The 21,607-nt window shown below is 51.8% G+C and overlaps 6 protein-coding genes and 1 non-coding gene across 7 annotated transcripts; 4 read left to right on the top strand and 3 right to left on the bottom strand.

Moving 5' to 3' along the window:
• Nucleotides 1-1,189: 1,189 nt before the first annotated feature.
• Nucleotides 1,190-1,534, bottom strand: J4E87_000089 (uncharacterized protein; the record flags this gene model as incomplete). The annotated part of the gene is made up of 1 exon (XM_049371748.1): nucleotides 1,190-1,534. One exon carries the CDS (start codon nucleotides 1,532-1,534, stop codon nucleotides 1,190-1,192), a length of 345 nt encoding a protein of 114 aa, XP_049237882.1.
• A 6,949-nt stretch (nucleotides 1,535-8,483) lies between these two features.
• Nucleotides 8,484-9,844, bottom strand: J4E87_000088 (uncharacterized protein; the record flags this gene model as incomplete). Its single annotated transcript, XM_049371747.1, has 2 exons — nucleotides 8,484-9,557; nucleotides 9,698-9,844. 2 exons carry the CDS (start codon nucleotides 9,842-9,844, stop codon nucleotides 8,484-8,486), a joined length of 1,221 nt encoding a protein of 406 aa, XP_049237881.1.
• A 232-nt stretch (nucleotides 9,845-10,076) lies between these two features.
• On the top strand, nucleotides 10,077-10,844 carry NOP16 (Nucleolar protein 16; the record flags this gene model as incomplete). The annotated part of the gene is made up of 2 exons (XM_049371746.1): nucleotides 10,077-10,186; nucleotides 10,241-10,844. 2 exons carry the CDS (start codon nucleotides 10,077-10,079, stop codon nucleotides 10,842-10,844), a joined length of 714 nt encoding a protein of 237 aa, XP_049237880.1.
• A 1,262-nt stretch (nucleotides 10,845-12,106) lies between these two features.
• Nucleotides 12,107-14,135, top strand: J4E87_000086 (uncharacterized protein; the record flags this gene model as incomplete). Its single annotated transcript, XM_049371745.1, has 6 exons — nucleotides 12,107-12,288; nucleotides 12,337-12,673; nucleotides 12,721-13,184; nucleotides 13,231-13,300; nucleotides 13,353-13,591; nucleotides 13,643-14,135. 6 exons carry the CDS (start codon nucleotides 12,107-12,109, stop codon nucleotides 14,133-14,135), a joined length of 1,785 nt encoding a protein of 594 aa, XP_049237879.1.
• Nucleotides 14,136-15,068: 933 nt separating this feature from the next.
• Nucleotides 15,069-17,064, top strand: J4E87_000085 (uncharacterized protein; the record flags this gene model as incomplete). Its single annotated transcript, XM_049371744.1, has 4 exons — nucleotides 15,069-15,286; nucleotides 15,345-15,475; nucleotides 15,525-16,259; nucleotides 16,310-17,064. 4 exons carry the CDS (start codon nucleotides 15,069-15,071, stop codon nucleotides 17,062-17,064), a joined length of 1,839 nt encoding a protein of 612 aa, XP_049237878.1.
• A 1,030-nt stretch (nucleotides 17,065-18,094) lies between these two features.
• On the bottom strand, nucleotides 18,095-18,718 carry J4E87_000084 (uncharacterized protein; the record flags this gene model as incomplete). The annotated part of the gene is made up of 1 exon (XM_049371743.1): nucleotides 18,095-18,718. The coding sequence occupies one exon, from the start codon at nucleotides 18,716-18,718 to the stop codon at nucleotides 18,095-18,097; it is 624 nt and encodes a 207-aa protein (XP_049237877.1).
• A 2,374-nt stretch (nucleotides 18,719-21,092) lies between these two features.
• On the top strand, nucleotides 21,093-21,190 carry J4E87_000083. The gene has a single exon. It is a non-coding gene; the product is annotated as a tRNA-Val (tRNA).
• Nucleotides 21,191-21,607: the final 417 nt, after the last annotated feature.

The raw sequence follows: 21,607 nt of genomic DNA, 5'->3' as shown, positions 1-21,607 counted from the left end.
GCCGGAGGTTATTCGTGGGCCTGTTACGCTATGGTGTTAACATTAGGACAGTAGCATAATGAATCATTACCATGAATGACAAGAAGATCTCTGACCCAGTAGGGTAGCTGGTGCGCAATATAATCGGGTCAGATGTTGTAGGACGTTACGCGTTTGACGTGTGGGGCTGCTGCTGTCGACAGACCAGCCTGTCTGAAATATAACATATGGCATCGTGTGGCATACGACTGCGACTTTGTCGTTTCAAGAGTCGCGTAATCTCTCGAAGTTCCGTGTTAGGCGCGCCATGCAGACTGCTACGGCGTGTGCATAGCATTTTGCGTGATTTGGAGCGTCGCGTCCGGAAGAACCTTGGAAGCCGGCGGAAGACTAGCGGACCAACTATGTGTTGCGTCTCCGGAGGTAGCGTATCGCAAGACCAGAGAGTATTAGCTGAGATGTCGCAATGTGTACACAGCTGCGTGAGGTGTGGAAGGCGGGCTTGGTGCTGAAGAACGCGCCGCGACGCGTGACGCTGTTGAGCCCCACCAAGGCCAGTCAATCTTGGCATCATCACCTTCTTTGTCGTTTACAGGTACCATCTACTACACCACTTACATCATTTGCACACACTGCAGCAATTCGTCGCTCATCCCCTCATCTGTATAGCCTCGTCATAGGCTCTACGTGACTCTATAACTCATGTCAACGCTCGATGCGTGTTTAGGCATCGTCGCATCTCCATTTCTCTCGCAACGGGACACTGGCCGTCACCCTTCGAAAGCTTCAACACTAGGTGATTGTCAGGAACACACGACGTGAGCCTTTCGTCAAGTTATTCGTAGACGCTACATGAAGTCAACGGCTATACGTTCGTACACAACCATGCCAGCAATTTCGCATAATACCGCACGTGCAGCACAGCCTCTCGAATCCGAAGTTGAAGTTGTAAAGGCACCCTTACCTACGTACCCCCCGCATGTCATGGATGGAAAAGCGCTTGCGGATGATGTTTAACATCTCAAAGATACGGTATCCCTAGAACTTGCGCTTGCATTACAATGACCAACTAGAAACACCGTTTGAGATTGGATCTATGCAATAGTCTTACTGTTGCTGGTACAGTAGCTTCAAATCCGACGTTTCCTTTTCGTCCTGCTCATCTATCTCGACAATCTCATTTCTGGTATCCACAAAATCTTGTTCTCGGTCAATTCTCCTGTGGACTACCCCCCTCGTCCTTGGTATCTTTTCCCTTGACCTTAGGCTTCAATGTCACTGTGACCATCTTACGTTTCTCTGCTCCGTCACTTGTATCTTTCGGCACCGGCGTGGCCATAAACTTGAGTGAGCTCTTGCCCTCTGATGCTGCACTCTGGCCGCTCTCTCCACCTCCTGCTCCTTTTGCGTTGGAAGCTTCGGCGTCATTGCCTGGCGCCTTAGGGCGATAGGCGTGTAGTGCTGTGCTGTAGCTGTAGCTTGAGCTAATATTTTGTTCTTCTTCGGACATCTTCTTATTGTCGGGGTTGCGGTAACTGTTTGATCCTGAAGGCATTTTGGGGATTTGTTTTGGTTTGAGGGTCCCTAGGTATCTTGTATCCGAATTATTCGAGGGACGGGGAGTAAATCGCTGAGATTGTCTTATGGCTGCCACTGAATACAGCGTGTAAGGATCGATGTATCGATGTGAATTGATATAGAGGCTTGATACCGAAGGAGAATAGTCCTGAAACCTCGATTTATACTACACCATGACTCCGCGAATACGTGTGACTGTCGCGACATAGTCACAACATGTTGTAATCATGCTCTGGAAACCTCCGAATGTTGTCACAACTTGAGTCCTCGAGGTTAGGGCCAATGGTCGACCGTATTTGATGACGTTGATTCAAAGGAACCAACGCACCGCTTCGGGTTTCTCACGTTATAAACTGGACATAATGATTTCTTTTGTTGGTGGATTAAGAGATACCTGTGTATTTTTAGATTGAGGTAATGTGAGGCTTAGACTGTAACTGCCAGCGTCAAGTCTCGCCAGTATGAAGGTCCTTGGTACAGCAGATATAGTGCACGCGTGTACCTTTTATATTATACTGTGACCCTTCGTGTAACCATTGTCAGTGGCATACCGCCCGAGTTGTGGCTGGTGCGCTGCAGTCATGACCCGGGAGGACGTGTGAATCAACATTACTGGGCTCACTTTGTGATCTTTGGGCCCTTAAGCGGGGTTGAGGTCTATGACTTTAGCTCAATCTTCAGCCGATCCAATAGCTACCCTGGATCAATCGAATGACTGATAGCTTGACTTGCTCTCCACAGCTCGCATACTGGCGACGGCTGAAACCCACCATATCGCGTGACTAAAACCTGAATGAAAAGTATGATTTCTCGCTCAACCTCTTCGAACGATGAAGCTACAGCCTCCAAGTAAATCGCCGTCCCCCTTATCTCATTGTTCACATCCATGGTAGCCTTGTTGATGTTTAAGAATCCTAAAGTCTCGCTGACCTTCTGGGAGTCGTGTGGCTCGCCAGAGTGGAAAGCAGAGTTATTGTGTACGCAGCTTCCAAGGCCGCAGGTTGCAGATAAAGATCTTGCTATCTCTAACGTCATGTAGCTCAAAGGTACCTGACCGGATGCGATAGCGGAGGTTGGGAGGTCGAGGAGCAATGTTTGAAGAATCAGTTTCTCGTAGCTACACACATCGATAACGGCAAGTAAGTCGAAAATGGGAAGGCGTGCCGATGAAACAGTTCAGCGAACGCGAAATTATCGACATTTTTCACTTCAAACACCGCAAAACACTGTGTTGAAGGACAAGGATTATGAGCGATAGTCGTGTTATCCACATCGCTGTCCAGCTATTTGTCGATGCCGCTCCGAAATACGCCAGGGTAATACTCACACTCCCGTAAGCGGGTGACGTCCTCCGATGGGGGTGTATCTTCACACGCGGTACATAGCTGGTCGAGAGGCTTGAAGTCGTACATAGTGCGAACCCGAGAGAAGCCCAAGCGCTGGTTACCTTGACGAGCTTGTGAGTGTTGCGCTTGGTCTTGTCGTAACTGCGCTAGCGAGTGAACCGCTGACTGACTCTTGCAGTCATCTTGCTAATGTTGTGTCGGAGATTGAGAAGTGTCTCGCGGGTAATGCGACTGAGAAATCCGCGATCCAGTGTAGGAATGCAAGGACATAGTGCGTGGTACCAGCTGAATATTGAAAGTCATGATGAATCTGTGGTTGCTAACTTCCCGGTTGCCCTTGTAACCGTGCAGAAAACTATTCGTCCTTCAATAAAACCCGGGACAGTCTCAGGAAGTCCTTATGACTAGCATCGCACGGATGATTTGGACCCTTACCCTAACAGAAAAAGAAGAGCCATCCAATAATGTAAGACCGTATTGTATAGCGTCCACACAAATTGTGAGCCAACCATGCTCGTGTTCTCTCAGTCCTTTGCATCCACTGCACCAAATGAAAAGTTGTTATGAAGGGTACTCTAGTCGAGCCTGTGCACCTCTGCAGAAATGAAAGTCCCGCATCTCTCAAAACACAGTCAGATATTTCCGGGGTGAGCTGGAAGCTTCCCGGAGTGGTGTGAACAACTCTCAGCATGCGCTGAATTACCAATCCTGTTGATGCCTTGCGCACCGTTATATGGAGCTCGACAAAGGTAACAGAATTGGAACTTGCATCCCTTACGGCGACCTGTTCAAGTCAGTATCAGTTAAGGAGCATTTGACAAGAACAAAACTTACAAGTCATATGATCACATCCCTCCGTTTTCTCAATCTGTGCTCCACAGCCCGGACACTCTACTGAAGATCTTCCAACTTCGGCGACACTTGCTTCTTCTTGCTCTCTCCTGATGCGTGCCTGTTCGTCTCGTGCCTCGCGTTCGACTCTTTCGCGTTCAATTCGCTCAGTGTATTGCGTGCATACTTCATTCTCGTGAAATGGTATGACGGGATTGTGGGCAGTGCACATGCGAAATCCGCAAGCGGCGCAACGGAAGATCGGGCCTTCTACCCCGGTATCGTGGATCTGGCCCGATGGGCAGCCTTCAGCGAGACAATAGAGAAAGCTTTTGTCAGCGCTGAGGTAGCTTTGCATCGAGAGCTCGTCGAACCTGTTCAATAACGTAAGCAAGCGTGGAATTGATAGTTGTAATGACTATTAGTGTTGGAGAATCTTACCGGGTAAACACGTCTCGGGGCGCGAATTTGCGAACATCTGCATATGTCACTGCGTTGGTGCAACCACTGGACGGACAAGTGACGTTTTCCGCGCTTGCCAACCGCTGATTCATCCACTGAACCAAGCATTCCTGACAGACGTTATCGTCGTGATCGCAGCCTTCAAGGCTTGGAAAGCGTTCTGCCAAGACAAAGTCCGCGCAGGAACTGCACTCCTTCTCATCCGGCCGCTCTGAGAGGGTGGAGTTATGAGGCTCGTCCCAAATCTCTTCGACATGTATCTCCCTTTTCTCATTCCCCTTGTCTCTTTTCTCATGTTCGGATTGAAGTGCTTTTCTCATGGCTTCAAGTTCCGACCTATACTTTGGACTCAGGTCTTCGTCTGATGCGATGATGTTCTGTGGCGGCGATTTCTTCGGGACGGACTTCCTGGGAAACCTGCAGAACTTTTCTTTCGGCTCGGCTGCTTTTGCTGGATTCTTCCTCCGTTTCTTCGCGGGTGTATCTGGGGCGACGTCAATCGTGGATGAGGCTGGCGTCAGCAGCCGCTTCCGGTTCGTCGCAGCCGTTTTCATCTTATCTCGACAGCTTTGACAATTCTTCCAGTAATTTTTCGTGGTCTTCTGCTTGTCTCTGATCGTAAGATCGCTCTTGCAGACGGTACATTTGGGTGGTGGGTCTGGCGCTGCGGTCGACGTGAAAGGGTCGGCCATGCTGCCAGTAACGGAAGTTGAGGTTGTCATCGTGCTTTTGTATCTTGATGGGGCTGGCAATAGGCTGTTATGAGGCTGCTACTCGAGATACAGGTCAAGGAAGGTTGACTTTCTCGACGGCGGAAGTGAGGTTAGGGATTATGGTAGGTCGAAAGGTACAAAGATCCTTTTGTAGGTCTGCATTTAAGTAGCAGGTGAGTTAGAAGCCCATCCAAGTTATCGTGCTGAAGACGTATGATGGTAATATAAGAATAAAGCGGTGAGGGTGTCGCCAAAGATGCTGATAGAGGTGTTGGAACCGTACAGTGTGCAATCTGCTACTGAAGGTGAAGTTGTCATGTGCACGAAGACGATAATGCAGAGAACCCGGAAAGACCAGATTGGCAGAATCAGTATATAGAATATCACACCACTCACGAAGTCAGCTTCCAGATGCGCACTTCTCACAAACGATGTGACTATGCCCGCAGCACTTTCGACTTCGTGATCGAAAGGGATCTCGAGGTAAAGTATCAGGATTCTTATATGCTCGAAGCGACGAATTAACTTTAGGTAGTTTTCCAGTGTCAGTAAATGATACCCTTGTTCAACGCAGGCTGCAATCGCGATGATGTGCCATCAACAGTTCATCCTCTCCATCAATTGCTTCAACTGTTAATCGCCATACCGAGAGCGTAATATAGATCTCAATACTGCGATACCGCTCGTATCGAGCAAAATGGCGGCTTGATTGCTTCCCGCGATCACATTTCCGGAAGCAACGGTGGAGAATGTGTGTGCGCTCTTGGCTCGGACCGTCGCGCTGCCACGCGCCCCAAGTGAAGGCCAACTGCTTGAGCGCATGGGACTTTCATATTGGCGGTATTGGGCACTTGATGTATTGATGCCGTATCGATGAATGTTGATGCCGTATCGATGAATGTTGATGCAGAGACAGCATGAAGCGATGATGAGAGATGGTGTTGCAGTAAACCCTGACGTCACGCGCTAAGAATGGCACTTAGCGCGAAAAAGACGCGCTGCCTGCTCCGCGGGAAGGTTAAGCATTGAACACCGTTACACAACGTGATTTTCGTGGCATCCCTAAGTTCTCGTAAATTATCTCGGCAGAGCATCAGATACCATGCCCTACTGGTATGTGTATGGCATTGAACAGTTACCAGAAACTTCATCCCAAATCTCATAACGATCTTTACGGCGACGCCGAAGATCTAAGATGCTTGCTAATTACAAAATGGGAAATTGCACAACGGGAGAGCTGTGGAGATATAGAGTCCGAAATCCGAGGCGTAAACATATGCAGGTTGTTGAGTATGTGTGATGTTGGTATCCTTCAATGTCTTCTGCTGAGGAGACATATTCGCTTCTCGCAGCTCCTGTGCTGTATTGTTACATATGAAAGGTGATGGACATGCCTATATCTGACCAATATCTTCTCTGGCACGGATTCCTAGCAATGTGTCAAGCCACAATTCCCGCCTCGCTTCCTCAAGTCCATTTCCCTCCTATCCCATTCCATCACCCTATATCGCATCACCACAGTAACCCAGCCCCCACCTCTCGACATCCCAGCAACGTGATGGCCTGAAACACAAGATTACTGAGATGACATTCCCGTTCTTCCTCGGCCGCGGTTCACGAGATCACTGAGCTCATAAGTGGCCGTGCAGTGCCGTTCTAGCCGGTCATCCCCTGCGCCTCAGTCTTGGCGTACCCGCCCTGCACCGCCTCTTCACTGTTCCAGCCTCTTGGCTCATCTTTCTTTGGAGCATGCATGCGGGGTGTGATATTTGTGTCGTTGTACAGGGCGATGGCGGTTCTCATGTAAATAATTGTTTGTATTTTGTTGATGTGGATAGCTCAATCATGTTGTGACGACTTGAGGGATGTTTGTGGATGTTGCGCCTTCTTGCATGTGTCTTGGTATTCGACCAAGCATTCGTCTGCGCAACTTTCATATTGTGCTGTTACAGAGAGAGTTTCGCGGTCCATGTGTTGTTTCCTGCATTCGTCTAGGCAGGGTGCGGCAGCGAGGTATACGGCACAGCAGTGCGGCGTTCCGACTTCTTTTGTGCAGAAGGTACTCGTCGATTGTGGGCGAAGCGTGTTCGTGAGAGATGATATGAAGTCGTCGGTGGCGTGTGTATATTTCGGTACTAGCTGGTAGAAGAAGATCGGTATGCATAGCAGGATCAGGAGTGTAGGTAGGATCGCTCGGTATCGTGGCGTATATCTGCATTGGGGTCGGGCAGTCGTGTGCATTTCGTTTTGCGAAATGATCTTCCTGTCGCACGCCAACTCTTTCATCACGTCGTGAAGTCTGATAGATAGATCTCAAATGGAGGCCGGATGCCTGTGCCTTTTGTACGCAAGTATAGTCGCGATGCGCTAGTCGTTGTAGTACCAACACTCCAAACACTGGAGATCGAGAAGTCAGTCAAGGAGAAATGTGGGATCTAGCACGTTATAAGTCTGGCAGCGGCATGACAACCATGCGGCCCATATGTATGACAGAGGCGGCGGTTACTCGGCAGCCACTTCGCGCTCGTCAAGACGGTAAGGCGGCAACGCTAGTGTGCAAGTGTGGCTTAGTGACCAAACTGGTATGCTCCAAGATCACTCGTTGCACGCCTTACCCCAATTGTGCAGAAGATGAATCAGCTAGCCAATCGAGTGTCGTTCGTGCAAGCACAACTACGCCTAATCGCACGACGAACACCCCCAAATGAACGTGCAGCTGACTGCCTGGTGTGGTTATGCAAGATAAGCGCGAGCTGAAACTGTGCACTGATCAGTCTTGGGCAAAGCCATATCTCACAACGCACAGCCACAACCGCTGCGGCGGTCTTGACCCTGGCATGGCGGGAATAACCTTTGGGGGGACAAGCCCGTAATCCGGGGAAGTTTGGGCCCTGGGCGTGTTCAGTCGTGCAATGTTCGGAGCTGAAGATACGTAGCCCGTCAGCACTACAATCTTGGAGTGAACACACACGGGCCTTCTGTGTAAGCAGCCGATTCCGGCTACCTTTTGCGAGAAGTACTCTAAATGCGCCATAGTGATGGTGAGTAGAATTTGATACATGTGTGCCAAACCGACGTGGTGGTAGAGTTCGTTTCCAATGAGTCGTTTATATTGCGCCGTAACATGAGTTATGAGCAAGGCCTAGACTGAGTATTTGTGAAAAAGACCGAAGGGAGCATGCGACGTTGAGATGAGTTCGCAGAAGACTTGGTGTACTGAAGCTTCAAGCAACGCTGATCTCACGATGCGCCCAGAAGGGGAAGTTTGCCAGACTGAAAGGCGCCATTGGGATTACACGTTGGCAACTTTGGCGCATTTACAGAATACGAGTTTGATCGGCGCCGGCTTATGCCCGCCGTGCGTTGTCGAGGTCAAATTCTAAGCTCTATAGGTTTGAAATTGCGCCATGCATGCCAACCTCGCAGATCGTCTAATAACAATGGTGAGAGCTGAGGCAGTCTGAGAACAGAAATTCTCGGAGCGACCGCCAAGCTACCTACTCGTGAGAGAATCTAATTCCATGAAATGCTACGGAAGTCAGCATTAAACCACAACAAGGGATGGCGAAACTTACTACAACATGATACCGGCGCCAGTGAACATGGCGGCGAATTGCATCAGAGTCTTCCTGAGCTCTTGGCCTTTGTTCGGACCGGTCTCGAGGAGTTCAGGGATAACAGCAACAGTGCCAACATAGAGGAAAGTACCTGCAGTAAATGGTAGTAGCATGTCACCCCACTGCAGACTAGTGCCCATGATGCCAGGACCTTGGATGTCAGCAGAGGCGGAGCTGCCTCCAAATTCTTGGACAGCAATGCCAATGCAAGTTCCTAAGAAAGCGCCGACGGCGGTAACGAATTGAGCCCCCATAGCGGCTCGCTTGCTGAAGCCAGACTGTATGAGGAGAGCGAAGTCGCCGACCTCGTGGGGGATCTCATGGAAGAAGACAGCCACAGTCGTAGTAGCACCAATCGTAGGCGAGGCGTAGAATGAGGAGCTGAGGGCCAGACCATCGGTGATGTTGTGGGTGAAGTCTGCAATGAGGTTGAGGTAACCACCAAGCTTGACACTGGCGTTGATCTCTTTATCTGCTGTCTCTACGACAGACGATGTGCCATTTGCGCCAGACTTCCTGGAGCGCACGCCATCTTTGGAGCTGCCGACATCAACGCCTGTTGTCTTCGCGGAAGCCTCAACTTTGTCGTGCGAGTGCCCATGCGAGTGGTCGTGTCCGCCCTGGCCTCCCGTCGCAATTCGAAGACCCTTGTCCATGGCCACGAAGGTGATGAAGCCGACCATGATAGCTACGCCCAGCAACAGGTTCTTGTTGGGTTCGACCATGACGAACTTGACCGAGTCGTGCTCTTCCTCGCCCAAGAAGATCTCAGGGAGCAGGTGGAAGAGAGTATCACCCAACAGGCCGCCTACAGCGAATGCGACCATGACGGAGAGCGAGGAGGGGTCGATGTTGGGCGGGCATAGTGCGAGGAGGAAGTTTGGTGGGCCCGAGATGTAGAGCGTCGCTAGCAGGGAATTGACTGCAGGGCTGCCAGGGAACAGAAAGGCGAAGATCTGAGAGGTGAGGGAGGACGTGGTCGGGTTCGAGGCTGCCTTGTGCTGGTTGAGAGCTTGCACAAGGGGACACTCCTAGCTGGTGTCAGTACCGCCATGAGCACGCGACATCAGGGTATCTAGACGATAACTGGTGTCAAAGGAATGCGCTATCCTCTATCCGACCCAGGTGATGGTGCAAGAGGTTTAGTGAGGCTGGCGAGTGGAAGGCGTACCTGCAATTGCTCTTCAATTTCATGGGCGCTCAGGTTGCCTACTGGCACGCCGGTCTCGCCCTTGACGGCTGCAGCTGCCACGTTCCATCCCAGCACCCCGAGGAAGATTGCCAAGTACAGCAAGGTCCGGTTGCGCCGCGAGACCATGATGACGCGTGAATTGGTTGGATGCAATATACAGACCCTGATATTGGGTCGTGGGGTTGATGCTTCAGGGGTCTGTCCTCATGGAAGCTGGCCTGCTCGTGGGTACCTAGCCCGCCCGCTATCGATAACGCTAACGGAAAGTTCGCCAAAACTTTTGGAAGTTGCGACCGGCGCCTCTGCAACACCAGAGACAATACACTGATACCCTCGCAATCCTCCAGAACAACACAAAATGGGTCGCGAACTCCAGAAGAAGAAGAACCGGTCGTCCATCCCCAAGAAGCGCAAAAATGGCCCTTCCAAGAAGAAGATTCTGCAAAACCCCATCATAGCGAAGCACTGGTACGACACAATGCGCCTGCCTCTGCGTTACCAACCAAACTGACACAATCGCAGGAACCAAAAAGAGACATTATCGCAAAATTATCGCCGTCTCGGTCTAACGGCGCGCCTCAACCACGCAACCGGTGGCACAGAGAAGACGATTGCCCTCCTTGGCCTCAACGATGAGAAATCTTCGCGCGCCGACACCGTCGCCAACAGCACAGCAGACGCCCTCAACATCGTTTCAAAAGCCAAGAAGCCCGAGAACATCGCAATCGAGGAGATCGAAGTCGAGCGCGACCCCGAGACAGGCGCTATCCTCAACGTAACAGGCACACTCGACAAGAAGGACAACCCGCTGAACGACCCCCTCAATGAGATCGAAGATGACAACGAAGAGATGGAGTGGAACGGCTTCTCCATGGTACCAGAGCGACCTGAAGAGGCCGAGAACCCAGTCATCCGGGAACTTGAAGAGGCTGCCATGAACGGCGCGAGGAAGGCACCCCGCGGACAGAGCCAAAGGGAGCAGGAGTGGGTGGAGCGATTAGTAAACAAGTACGGGGAGGACTACGGAAAGATGGCGAGAGACCGGAAGCTCAACCCCATGCAGCAGACCGCTGCGGACATCAAGAAGAGGGTCGCCAAGTGGCAGAAGGCGCAGAACAAGGCATAGGGTTGCGACTTAGGTATGCATAGCAGGTGTTGTGGCGTTTCTGGGCACATTTGTCGCACTCAAAATTCGAATACCAAACATCAGTCTCGGCTTTGAGCGGACTACGAAGGACCGTGCTCCCCATCGTTCAAGGAGTTTTGTGTTGGACAGGTGATGGCTCGTGCTCATCTCTCAGCGGTTACTAGACCCTGAACTGCACCTACCCCACGAGTTCTGAACTTGCACATTCATCCATGGATGCAGCAACCACCACACGCACATAGCGGACATTCTCATATTGGGTAGACTGACTGCGATCGCGTCTAGGCATGTGTCGGACGAAGCGAACGAAATGCGCAACAGGCTGGTACACTCAGCGGGCAAAAGAGACCGAGAGGCATCCTCTTCCACTCCATCCGGAAGTCACCGTCAGCTCAATCGCGTAGACTAGATGAGAGAATCTATCTCAAGAGAAATTCGACGAGAAACCTCCCGCACAGCTCGGAGACGGTTCCTTTACCAGATTTCATCGGAGAAGACCGTCTCATTGACCATCCGCGTACCCACTGACCAACAAGTAACCCAAGTCATCCCTCCCCACACCCCAGAAAGCGCTGCCCACAGATGTTACGTGAGCCCGAGGTACTCACAACTGATAAGTCTCCAGTATGGCCCTTTGCCACCCGCCGCGGAACCCAGCGGAATACCAGGATGTCCCTCACTAAGCGTTTCTGGAACAGCAGAATGCTTCCAGAAGTAAGCTCAGCAGCACTCATGCTTGTTTCCAACGAGGAATGACGTCGAACGCCATGACTCAGAAGCATTTCGGATGGTCAGATTGCGCAATGAACGAAGTTGAGCGTCTTTCACGCAGAGCTCTCGCTTAACACTACCTCATGCTCAGGTGCTTAAGTACTACTTGTATGTACTAGCGAAGAAACATCAATCATTTACGACGTATTATTGGTTACTTTGGAAGTGTTGCTGGCTTCAGATTCAAACCCACCAAACCGTCGTCAGTCTCGTGATACGTCCTCGACCGAACCGCGAGGATTACTCTCATCCGCCCTTATCCGCCCCACAGTTCTCCCCAAGATTTTTCGATCTTTGGTCAGTCTCTGCATGACCTCGTGCCCATGGGGCAAATGGGGGTCTGTCAGCATGGAAGCTCCAGGTCCCGTTGCCGAAGATGAGTCGGGTTTATAAGAGAGGTTGTGTTACCTCAGAATGCTTACCATCTCAGCATTTCTGCCTCATTCTGTCAATGAAAACGCATCTCAACGATGGACAAGATCAAGATGAAGCTACCGAACCCTATAAGAGACTGGCGACGCAGTAGCTCCGTTGAGCAGACATCGCAAAACGTCGACGAACATGCTGGCTACGATAATACCCCACTTCCGAGGTTGACATGGAAGAGTTTCTGGATGGGTATGTTGGTGTCAATGGGAGGATTTGTCTTCGGGTGAGCAGTGCCCAACACAACTACCTTCGCTCCAGCTAAATGTCTTAGCTATGACACTGGTCAGATCTCTGGGTTCCTTGGTATGGTCGACTTCCTTCGACGCTTCGGTCAGAGGCATGCAGATGGCACGCCATACTTCTCCAACGTACGATCTGGACTCATCGTGGGTCTATTGTCTATTGGTACATTGTTTGGTGCTTTGATTGCGGCACCAATCGCAGACAGGATTGGGCGGAAGATGAGCATCATATGGTGGTGTGGTATCTTCTCTGTGGGCATCATCGTCCAGATTGCTGCCACAGATGAGTGGTATCAGGTCATGATGGGCAGGTTCGTTGCCGGTCTCGGTGTTGGTGCACTCAGCCTACTCGTACCCATGTACCAAGTACGATCCCCACATGAACAGCAAATGTCCATCACTGACAGACATAGGCGGAGACAGCACCTCGACATATCCGCGGAGCCTTGATTTCCACCTACCAACTCTTCATCACATTCGGAATCTTCCTGGCCGCAGTCTTCAATTACGCTGCGGAACGCCACCAATCCGGTAAAGCCGCATCCTGGCAGATCACCCTCGGGCTCTCCTTCGTACCTGCAGCTATTCTCGCGGTAGGTATTTTGGGCTTCTCCGAAACACCTCGGTTCAACTACCGTCATGGTAAGATCGACCAGGCCACCGCAACCATGTCGAAAGTATATGGGGTACCAACCAACCATCAGAGCATTCAGCTAGAGCTTGAGGAGATGAGGGTCAAGCTCGAAGCCGAAAGCAAGCTTACCAACGGACCCATACAAGAATGGTTGGGTATGTGGATGGCGCCGAAGATGGCATACAGGTTGGCAATTGGCATGGGCTTGCAGATGTTTCAACAGTTGACAGGCGCCAACTACTTGTAAGCAACTAATCGCCCCCAGTGAGCACATTCTGACATCCCAAAGCTTCTACTACGGTACCGTAGTCTTTGCCGGCACTGGTATCAAGAACTCGTTCGTTACGCAGATGATCTTGGTATGCAACCTCATTCCGCAAGGCCATCCATAATGGCGCTGACCTCTTTCAGAACGGCATTAACTTCGGCGTCACCTTCTACGGCCTTTATATCGTCGAGCACTACGGTCGTCGCAAATCGCTCATTGCCGGCTCATGCTGGATGTTCATTTGCTTCCTCATCTTCGCTTCTGTCGGTCACTTCGCCCTTGATCGCGACAACCCGGAAAATACCGAAAGCGCAGCCACAGCGATGATATGCTTTGCTTGTTTCTTCATCTTTGGTTTTGCGACAACGTGGGGTCCGATGATGTGAGTTTCGCGCCGATTCCCAGTATGCTACGTCAAACTGACAACGTCTAGCTGGACAATCTGCGGAGAGTTATACCCCAGCCGCTATCGCGCGAAAGCCATGGCTCTATCAACGGCATCGAACTGGCTGTGGAACTTCCTTCTCGCATTCTTCACGCCCTTCATCACTGGTGCCATAGATTTCCGCTATGGCTACGTCTTCGCCGGGACAAACATCCTAGGTGGTCTTATCGTATACTTCTTCGTCATCGAAGGCAAAGGGCGCACACTCGAGGAGATCGATACGATGTACCTGATGGGCGTTAAGCCATGGGAAAGCGCAAAATGGGTCGTTCCCAGCCTGGAAGAGATGAGCGGAGATATGAGGGTTAAGCTCGAGTCCGCAAACCCGGAGTTGGCGCTCAGGAAAGAGACTAACGGAGGGACGGCTGATGACAATGCTAGTGTGAGGCACGAAGAGGATAGCGAGGCGATTCGCGGGGGTGAGGCTATGAGTGACGGGAGTGAAGAGGGGTTGAGGGAGAAATCCGAGGTCTCGCCGTAGTGAGCTTGTTGCAGATGCGGTGGTCGCTTGGTTGGTCTGGGTGAAGCAGGTCAATCCGTTATTGTTGGTAACTCCCGCTCATACTGCAATGCTCGTAATTTTATCTATCGTCTGCTGATGTGAAGGGTTTTGCGCCGCGGCATGCTCCCGTTGAGATCGTTCTCGTAGAGCTAGACGCTCTCTGTAAGTCGCGCCACGTGCACGCGTCGGGATTTGCAGCAGGCTTCATCCCAGCCTCCTCAACATTCATCCCGCGAACGTCAGTGCAACTCCATTTTGACTTACACAATTCTCACCTCTGTGCTGGCAGCATCCGCAAAGGAAGGTGTCATCGGAAAGAGACCTGATTCGTATCCAGTCAGCCTTGTGCGGCGTTGCACCGCGCTGAGTTCGCGACGGAACCCGATTTGGCGCTGACAGCTGCAGTGTAAACGACGTAGCGGTGCCGAAAAGCTTATGAGGTGAGCGCATCGGCGTGACCGACCGCCAGCGTCGACTTATTCAGGCCACCCCAAGCTGAAAATTTGTTCGCGGTTCAGCATTGACGTAACACGGGAACTCCAAGACACCACAGTTCCACGCCAAGAAGCATCCAACGCCTGGAACGGATCAGATTAGATCTGCCTTATCGCTAGTAGCAGGCTATTAAACCCAAGCATGTGGTCCTCGGGCAAGCCATGGTGTCATTGCACAGACCCGCGGACTTCCTCGTGGTACTGTCGCGTGGGTGTGTGCCTCTCGCCATGGCACCACTGCACTTGGCGAGGAATAAGTGTGCCAATAGCACGACACGGCAGCCCAGCCGCCTGCGCGCATCAGCAATGTTGCGACGCAGGGCCGATCAGATAAAGTAGTTCCCTCCGCCGTGCCGTTATCTTGGATGCATCTCGTATACTGCGACTTCGACATCCTCCTGCAGAATTGGACGCGATCATGCGCCATTCATTGAGACCTGGAGAGGCGACAAGCCCGACCGATGTTGTCCACAACGAGACTGATCGCGGGAACTTCGGCAAGGATATCGACTACAACCGCGAGCGGTCGCCAAGCGATGATACTTCGAGCGAGCACTCGGCTCAGGCTGGTGTGAAGCGCATTGAAGCTGTGAGCAAGGCGTGGACCAAGACTTCGCTCATCATCGCCTACGTCACGTACGTCATCAGGATCGCTTTCAATTAGAAAGGTTTCTCTGGACTAACCCCAGTCCAGACTTCTACTTATTGCCAACGTTACATCTCTCGAGATCCAGGTGACTAGTCTCTTGACGCCATATGCCACGAGTGCCTTTGCTCTGCATTCACTCGTCTCCACAATCTATGTAGTACAGGGTGTCGTAGCCGGTACGTTCCTCGTTCCGCCATACTCAGCGCAGCGACTAACTACGTCCAGCGGTCATCAAACCGCCAATGGGAAAGATTGCCGATGTCTTTGGACGTCTCGAATCATTTACCATTACCATATTCCTCTACACAATCGGGTATTGTATGCAAGCTGGATCCAATAATGTGCAAACTTTCGCAGGAGCCCAAATCTTCTGGGCCGCCGGTTTCAACGGTCTGGGAGTTTTGCAACAGATCTTCGTCGCCGATACTACGGATCTGCTCAATCGCGCTCTTTTCTCCACCTTGTTCGACGTTCCCTTTCTTTGGACTACATTTGCTGGAGCAGAAGTTGGAGAAGCGATCCTGAACAACACTACCTGGAGATGGGGATACGGTATCTGGGCTATCATCCTTCCGGTTTGCTTCATCCCACTGGCTGTTAGTCTTTTTATGAACCAGCGACGTGCAAAGAGCTTGGGTTTTGATGTCCCCAGTCCATTCCACGGGCACAATACACTCCAGGTCCTGAAGAACATCTGGATCGACATAGATGGATCTGGCCTGTTGTTGTTCGCGGCAGCCATAGCACTCATCTTGTTGCCACTTACACTGGCTCCAGGCGCAAGTGGTGGGTGGAGTAATGGAAGTATGATCGCCATGCTAGTCATTGGCGGCGTACTGCTTCTTGCGTTCCCACTGTGGGAGACGAGCAAGAAGTTGGCACCAAAGGCATTCTTTCCACCAAACCTCTTCAAAGAGAGGACGATCATTGCTGGTGTCTTGATCGCATTTTTCTACTTCAGTAAGCACCATGCACACCACACTATGGCTTAATGCTAACGAATGAAACAGTGGCATTTTACATGTCTGTCTTCCCATACTTTAGCTCTTACCTCCAGATTGTACAGGGCCAATCTCCTTCCACAGCCGGATACATCACACGAACCTTCACTTTCGCTTCAACCGTCTCATCAATCGTAGTGTCACTTCTCATAAAGTACACAGCGCACTACAAGTACTACACAACCTTGGGCGCAGCCATCTACCTGATGGGCATGGGCCTTATGTTGGCATACCGGACCGAAGACGCTTCAACTGGCACCCTCGTCGGCACGCAAATCGCAATCGGAATAGGCGGAGGCTTCTTGAACGTCCCTGTCCAACTCGCTGTCCAGGCCTCAGCCTCCCATCAACAGGTCGCGGCCGCAACAACAGTCTGGCTAACTATCCTCGAAGTCGGAGGCGCAGTAGGATCAGCAATCTCAGGCGCTATCTGGTCGACCTACATCCCCGCCAAACTGCAGCAGTACCTGCCCGCGGAGAACGTGGCGGATTATTCGACTATCTACGGCAGTCTCTTAGTCGCAGCAGACTATGCTACCTACCCAGCTGGATCCCCCGTCCGTATTGCTATCAACCGGGCCTACCAAGAGACGATGCGGTACCTACTCATTGGAGCTCTTTGCTGCGCAGCACCTATCGTGCCGTTGACGTTTTGTCTCAAGAACTACAAGTTGGATCAGATGGACCAGAAGGTTGTTGGCAATGTTATTGGTAGTGCAGAGAAGAGGGAGAAAGCGAAGAGTTGGCGATTTTGGAAGCGATAGGCACGTACGTGCTGGCATGTCGTTTTTCACAACGCGAGTATATTCAATGAATTGCCTTCGACTAGTCTGCTTCGTGAGTCCTAAAGAGCGAACATCGAAGAAGCGGAAACGCAACCAAGACCAAGGCATTCCGTGCCATGCATCGCACACATCTGATTACTGATTCCGCTCTTCTCATTGCCTCGGCGAACAACTCCGAATGTCAATGCCAAACTGTTTGAGTTGCGACTTCCACACGATTCAAAGCCAACTACCTCGGTAAGACCGCGAAGGTCAGCCAGCAAATTCCACAGTCAAAGTGTCCAATCTTCACAGTCCACAGACTCAAAAACACAATCGAATTGTTCGGCACTGGAGAAAGCGAAGTTTGCCCCCAGCCGCCCGCCGGCAGCCTCGCCAGGCCATTCCGACCGCACAGACCACGCGACAGGGCCGTGTTTCACGCTCCGCACCCGGGACCCTGGACCCTGAACCCGCGGCGTTGCCAAGAGCTGTAAGTTACGTTACTGAGACTTTAATGCGACTTGAGACTACAGACGTCGGTATCCTTTGTGGATTTCTTATGGCGACGAGAGTAAAACGCCCAAGGCGGGAAACGCGGATGCAATGTCAATGGGTGTTGGTGGAATGAGTCGTGCAGCGGCGGGATCCGAGCAACTGAGTTGGAAGTGAGACAACAGTGGACTCACCTCGCGAATCGTAGGAAAAAGGATGCTGTTGTGTTGGTGAGAAGGCATGTTGGAGCTGAGGTCTGATCAAATAGTACTTTATTGAAATCTTGCGACGTTTTATCTCATCTTCCATTGCCTTGTTCGTCCATCCATCCATCAATACCGTTATCCAAAACTCCTCATCTTCCGGTCCGCAGTACGCGTGATCCTGCTGATGCTTGCTGAAAAGAAAACTCGCGCTCGGAACATACAAGATCGAGCTTGTGACATGACTGTCGTGTATAACTCCTCCTCCCATGGCGCGTGATGTCTTGTGGAGGAAGAGCGTGCTAGCTGAAATGCAAAGTCGGGTATAGTGCTCAAACTTCGGTGATGGCGACCAAAGTCATCTTGGGTGCGTCCTCCTCCTCGACGACCTCATCGCGCTTGCGCTTCTCAGCAGGGGCGCCAGCGGCGGCAGAGTCCTTGGGAACGTTGACACCGGGGTTGACGAGAAGACCGACACCGGCGTTCTCAGTGCCCATCTCGACCTTGGGCATGTCCTTCTGGGCCTCCTTGGCGTAGCCGAGAGCAGCGTTGAAGCCAGCGAGGTCGCGCTTGATCCATTGCATGGCCTCCTCTACGGCGGCCATCTTGGGCTCGACGGGAGCACGCTTGCTGATGATGTCGTTGACGGCGCGGCGAAGGTTGGATCGTTTAGCTGCTTCTCCTTCAGCTGGTTGTTCTTGAGCTTGCTCGCCTTCAGCTGCGGGCTGTTCGGCGGCCGGTTGTTCTTGCTGACCTTGTGCTGCGCCCTCCCCACCGGCGTTGGCTGCGGCTCCCGAAGCGAGCGTAGACATCAACTCTGAAGCTGATTCTGTTGATCCTAGCGAGATCTCTCCATCACCGACTACCAGGGCAGGCGAGTAGGCACCCAAGTTGATGTTAAGGGGGACGGCAGCGACGGTGGCGACGAGCGCGAAGAGAACGTGTTGAGGAAGCATGTTGTCGGTTGGGTGGTTGGATCTTTCGATTAGGTGGTAAAGTAGTGGTGGATGATTGAGGTTCGATGAACGATTAGATGATCAAAAAATGTACTAAGTGATAGAAGTCGCCCGGCGACAGAAGTGAATACTAGTTGGTAGTGAAATGAAGTGAGTGACCGGACTGGAGAATAGAAGAAGTGGGTTTACTGTCTTCTTATACGCAAACCACAGAGTCTCCATAGTCTCCATAGTCGTGGTATCGCAGGCCCACCGTCGTTACCTGCCAAGATGAATTAACCATAACTGTCAAGGCATGAAACTTTCTTGAGGCTACGCCAAGTAGCGGCAAGCATACCACGGCAGAGCTTTGCCTTCGATGGCCATGCCAAGCTTCTCCCGCTGTTTGATGTTGGGTCAAAACTTTTGTGATGCGGAGCCAAGGTCGGATAAGCCTGGGGAGCGTCCTTAGTTACCGGGGCTAATGCATGGTTCTGGTACTGCAAGTGGGTCAGTGACCACGATCCTGAGCCGTGTGATTAGTCCAGGCCTCGACGTGGTCATGGATGAGTTCCTCTTCGAGTGCACGTGGAGAGAGCGATCTGCCTGAGGCACATGAGGTTAACTGCATGTTGAGTGAACGGTGCACTTGTCACACTGGGGCCCAATAATGGGTCTTGGAGTACTGATCTTCCGAACACTGACGCGTACCACACAAGTCCTTTCGACTGCTTGAAGTCTGGCCAAGCCCAAATCTAAAGCCCTGACAGTGGTAGAAGAAGACTGGGTAATGCTTAGAGCACCAAGCCTATAGCTTCTCGTTCACGCTGACTTGCCAAGTAGCGGCGGTATACAGGAGGTGGCCGAAGGGGCGAATCGAGGGGTTGTCTACCTCAATGAGCATCGATCGCCGGATTTTCAGGCGCGCACGAGCAAGATGCGACCCTTAGGCAGACCTCCTCCACAGCGTTCGTCTGGGGCAAAGGGGCCAGACTGACAGGGCTCGGCGATGAGCTTGGAAGGGGCAAGCCTTGATCGCAACACTTGGCGTCTTGAACAAGTGGAGTTGTAGATACCTGAGCGGAGCCAAGTGCTGGGGTCGCAGCCTTAGAGACGCGATGCGAGGTTTGAGATGTGGTCTGCTTTTAGGCTGTGGTTTCCAGATCGGCCTTAGTGCGCTACCCCGTGGCTGGAACTCCTACGGAGGTGCGACAAATCGATGTCTTGGCCGGCGGGGACGTCGCTGGATTCGCATCGTCTCCAGACTCATGCAGGAAGCACAGCGTCGGTCTCGGAACGCTGCTTGTCATGGTACTTGTCGTGAGGAACGGTGCGCGCGTGCAGCTGACGTGTGCTTGCTCGAGCGGGACTGTGCTGCAGCCCACAGCCTAGATGCGCTGGAGTCGATCGATATGTTCTTGGCTGTAATCTTACGCGCAGCTTGGCTTCTTCAGCGGCATGAAGACTGGACTCATGGTGAAGAGTGAACGATGAGGAAGACGTAGGGGCACGGAGGTTTGCTACTGTCGGCGTTGCTAATCCCGCTCCGCGATCTCCTGGGCACGCGTGGACGCGTCCAGAACTGCTACAGCCCCGACAACTACACACCCGCTCAACACCACGCGCAGAGTATCCCATATCTTGTTCGATCTATTATCGCGACTACGGGCGCGAAACAGCCAATATCACGTCGACTACGCTTGCTCGATGCGCGGTCAGCGGAAGTCGTTGGTCGCCCAGCTGTACCAAGCCACGTTACAGCTTCCGCCCGGACGGTAGCTTCCAGCCGCGTCGCGCGATGCAGACTGCCCGCCTGTCTGTTTGCTAGCTGGCAGCTACCCGCTCCCAAGCCGTCGCTGAGCTTGGTAATTGATCTTGTTAGCGTCAAGTCGCGCAGAAAAGTCTGAGGCAACAATGGCATTCTTGGTGCGGCAGCATATTCCTCCACAAACGCGAATTTCTGTCTCGACAGCACTCGCTCCGAACAACTAAGCTCTCTTCAGCTAGAAGCAGAAGCAAGCGTTTAGTTATGGATGCGAGTCCAGCGGTGTTCTCACAGACCCAACGCTCAAAGTTCGGTCGGGCAACTCGTTGATGGTTCGCGATGAACAACACAAACATACTCGGACTAGCCACACATGTTTGCATACCCGATTGTATGTCAAACGAACCTATTACGACTATACTCCATTCTATCACACCATGGTAGCCTTTGGTGGGGCGAACCACTTTGACCCACGACGGAAGAAAACTGGTTCAGCTTCTTGCCCCGCACCACAGCATTTTATCGTATCGCCAGCGTATATACAGCTTGCTACGAGGGCTGAGCTTGTCTCCTGGGAGTAAACCGGTGGCTAACAAAATCCAACTTTTTTTGCCGTCTTTCATCAATAACGGTTCGTTGGTGTAGTTGGTTATCACGTCAGTCTAACAAAGGCCCTCAAAAGCCTGTTAGTACACTGAAGGTCCGGAGTTCAAACCTCCGATGAATCATGATACTGGCGATTTGGTGTTACGTTACCGGTGTGGTATTGAGGGCTTCATAATACCCCTCTTTGATACCCACCCCTTTGGTGTTACCTTTGGAATTGGCCCCTCCAAAATCTTTGGTATTGATCCCAGGATCTAAAATCTTTGGAGTAGATCCTCTGGATCTAAAAGCTTTGGAATTTAGCACCTTCGAAACCGCCTCTTTTTTTTCGAACTCGCTGTCTCAAGGAGATGCTGATCACGATGCTGTTGGCGTATGCTTAAGGTTGTGGAGCTATTTTTGCCTCATACCCGCCACTATCGTAGTCTCCAGGACTGGAGGCTTTGCATATTTGCCTGGATAGAGGGCCAAGAATGCTCTCGCTGTCAGAATCCATCACCACTAAACTAGATAGCAATCCTTAGATGCGAGCGGTGCAA

This window comes from Alternaria ethzedia (genome assembly GCF_023757985.1).
Source record: "Alternaria ethzedia strain BMP 0044 chromosome Unknown scaffold_1, whole genome shotgun sequence".
In the NCBI taxonomy this organism is placed as follows: Eukaryota; Fungi; Ascomycota; class Dothideomycetes; order Pleosporales; family Pleosporaceae; genus Alternaria; species Alternaria ethzedia.
The sequence above is the reverse complement of the archived record's forward strand: the minus strand, read 5'-3'. Positions and strand labels throughout refer to the sequence as shown.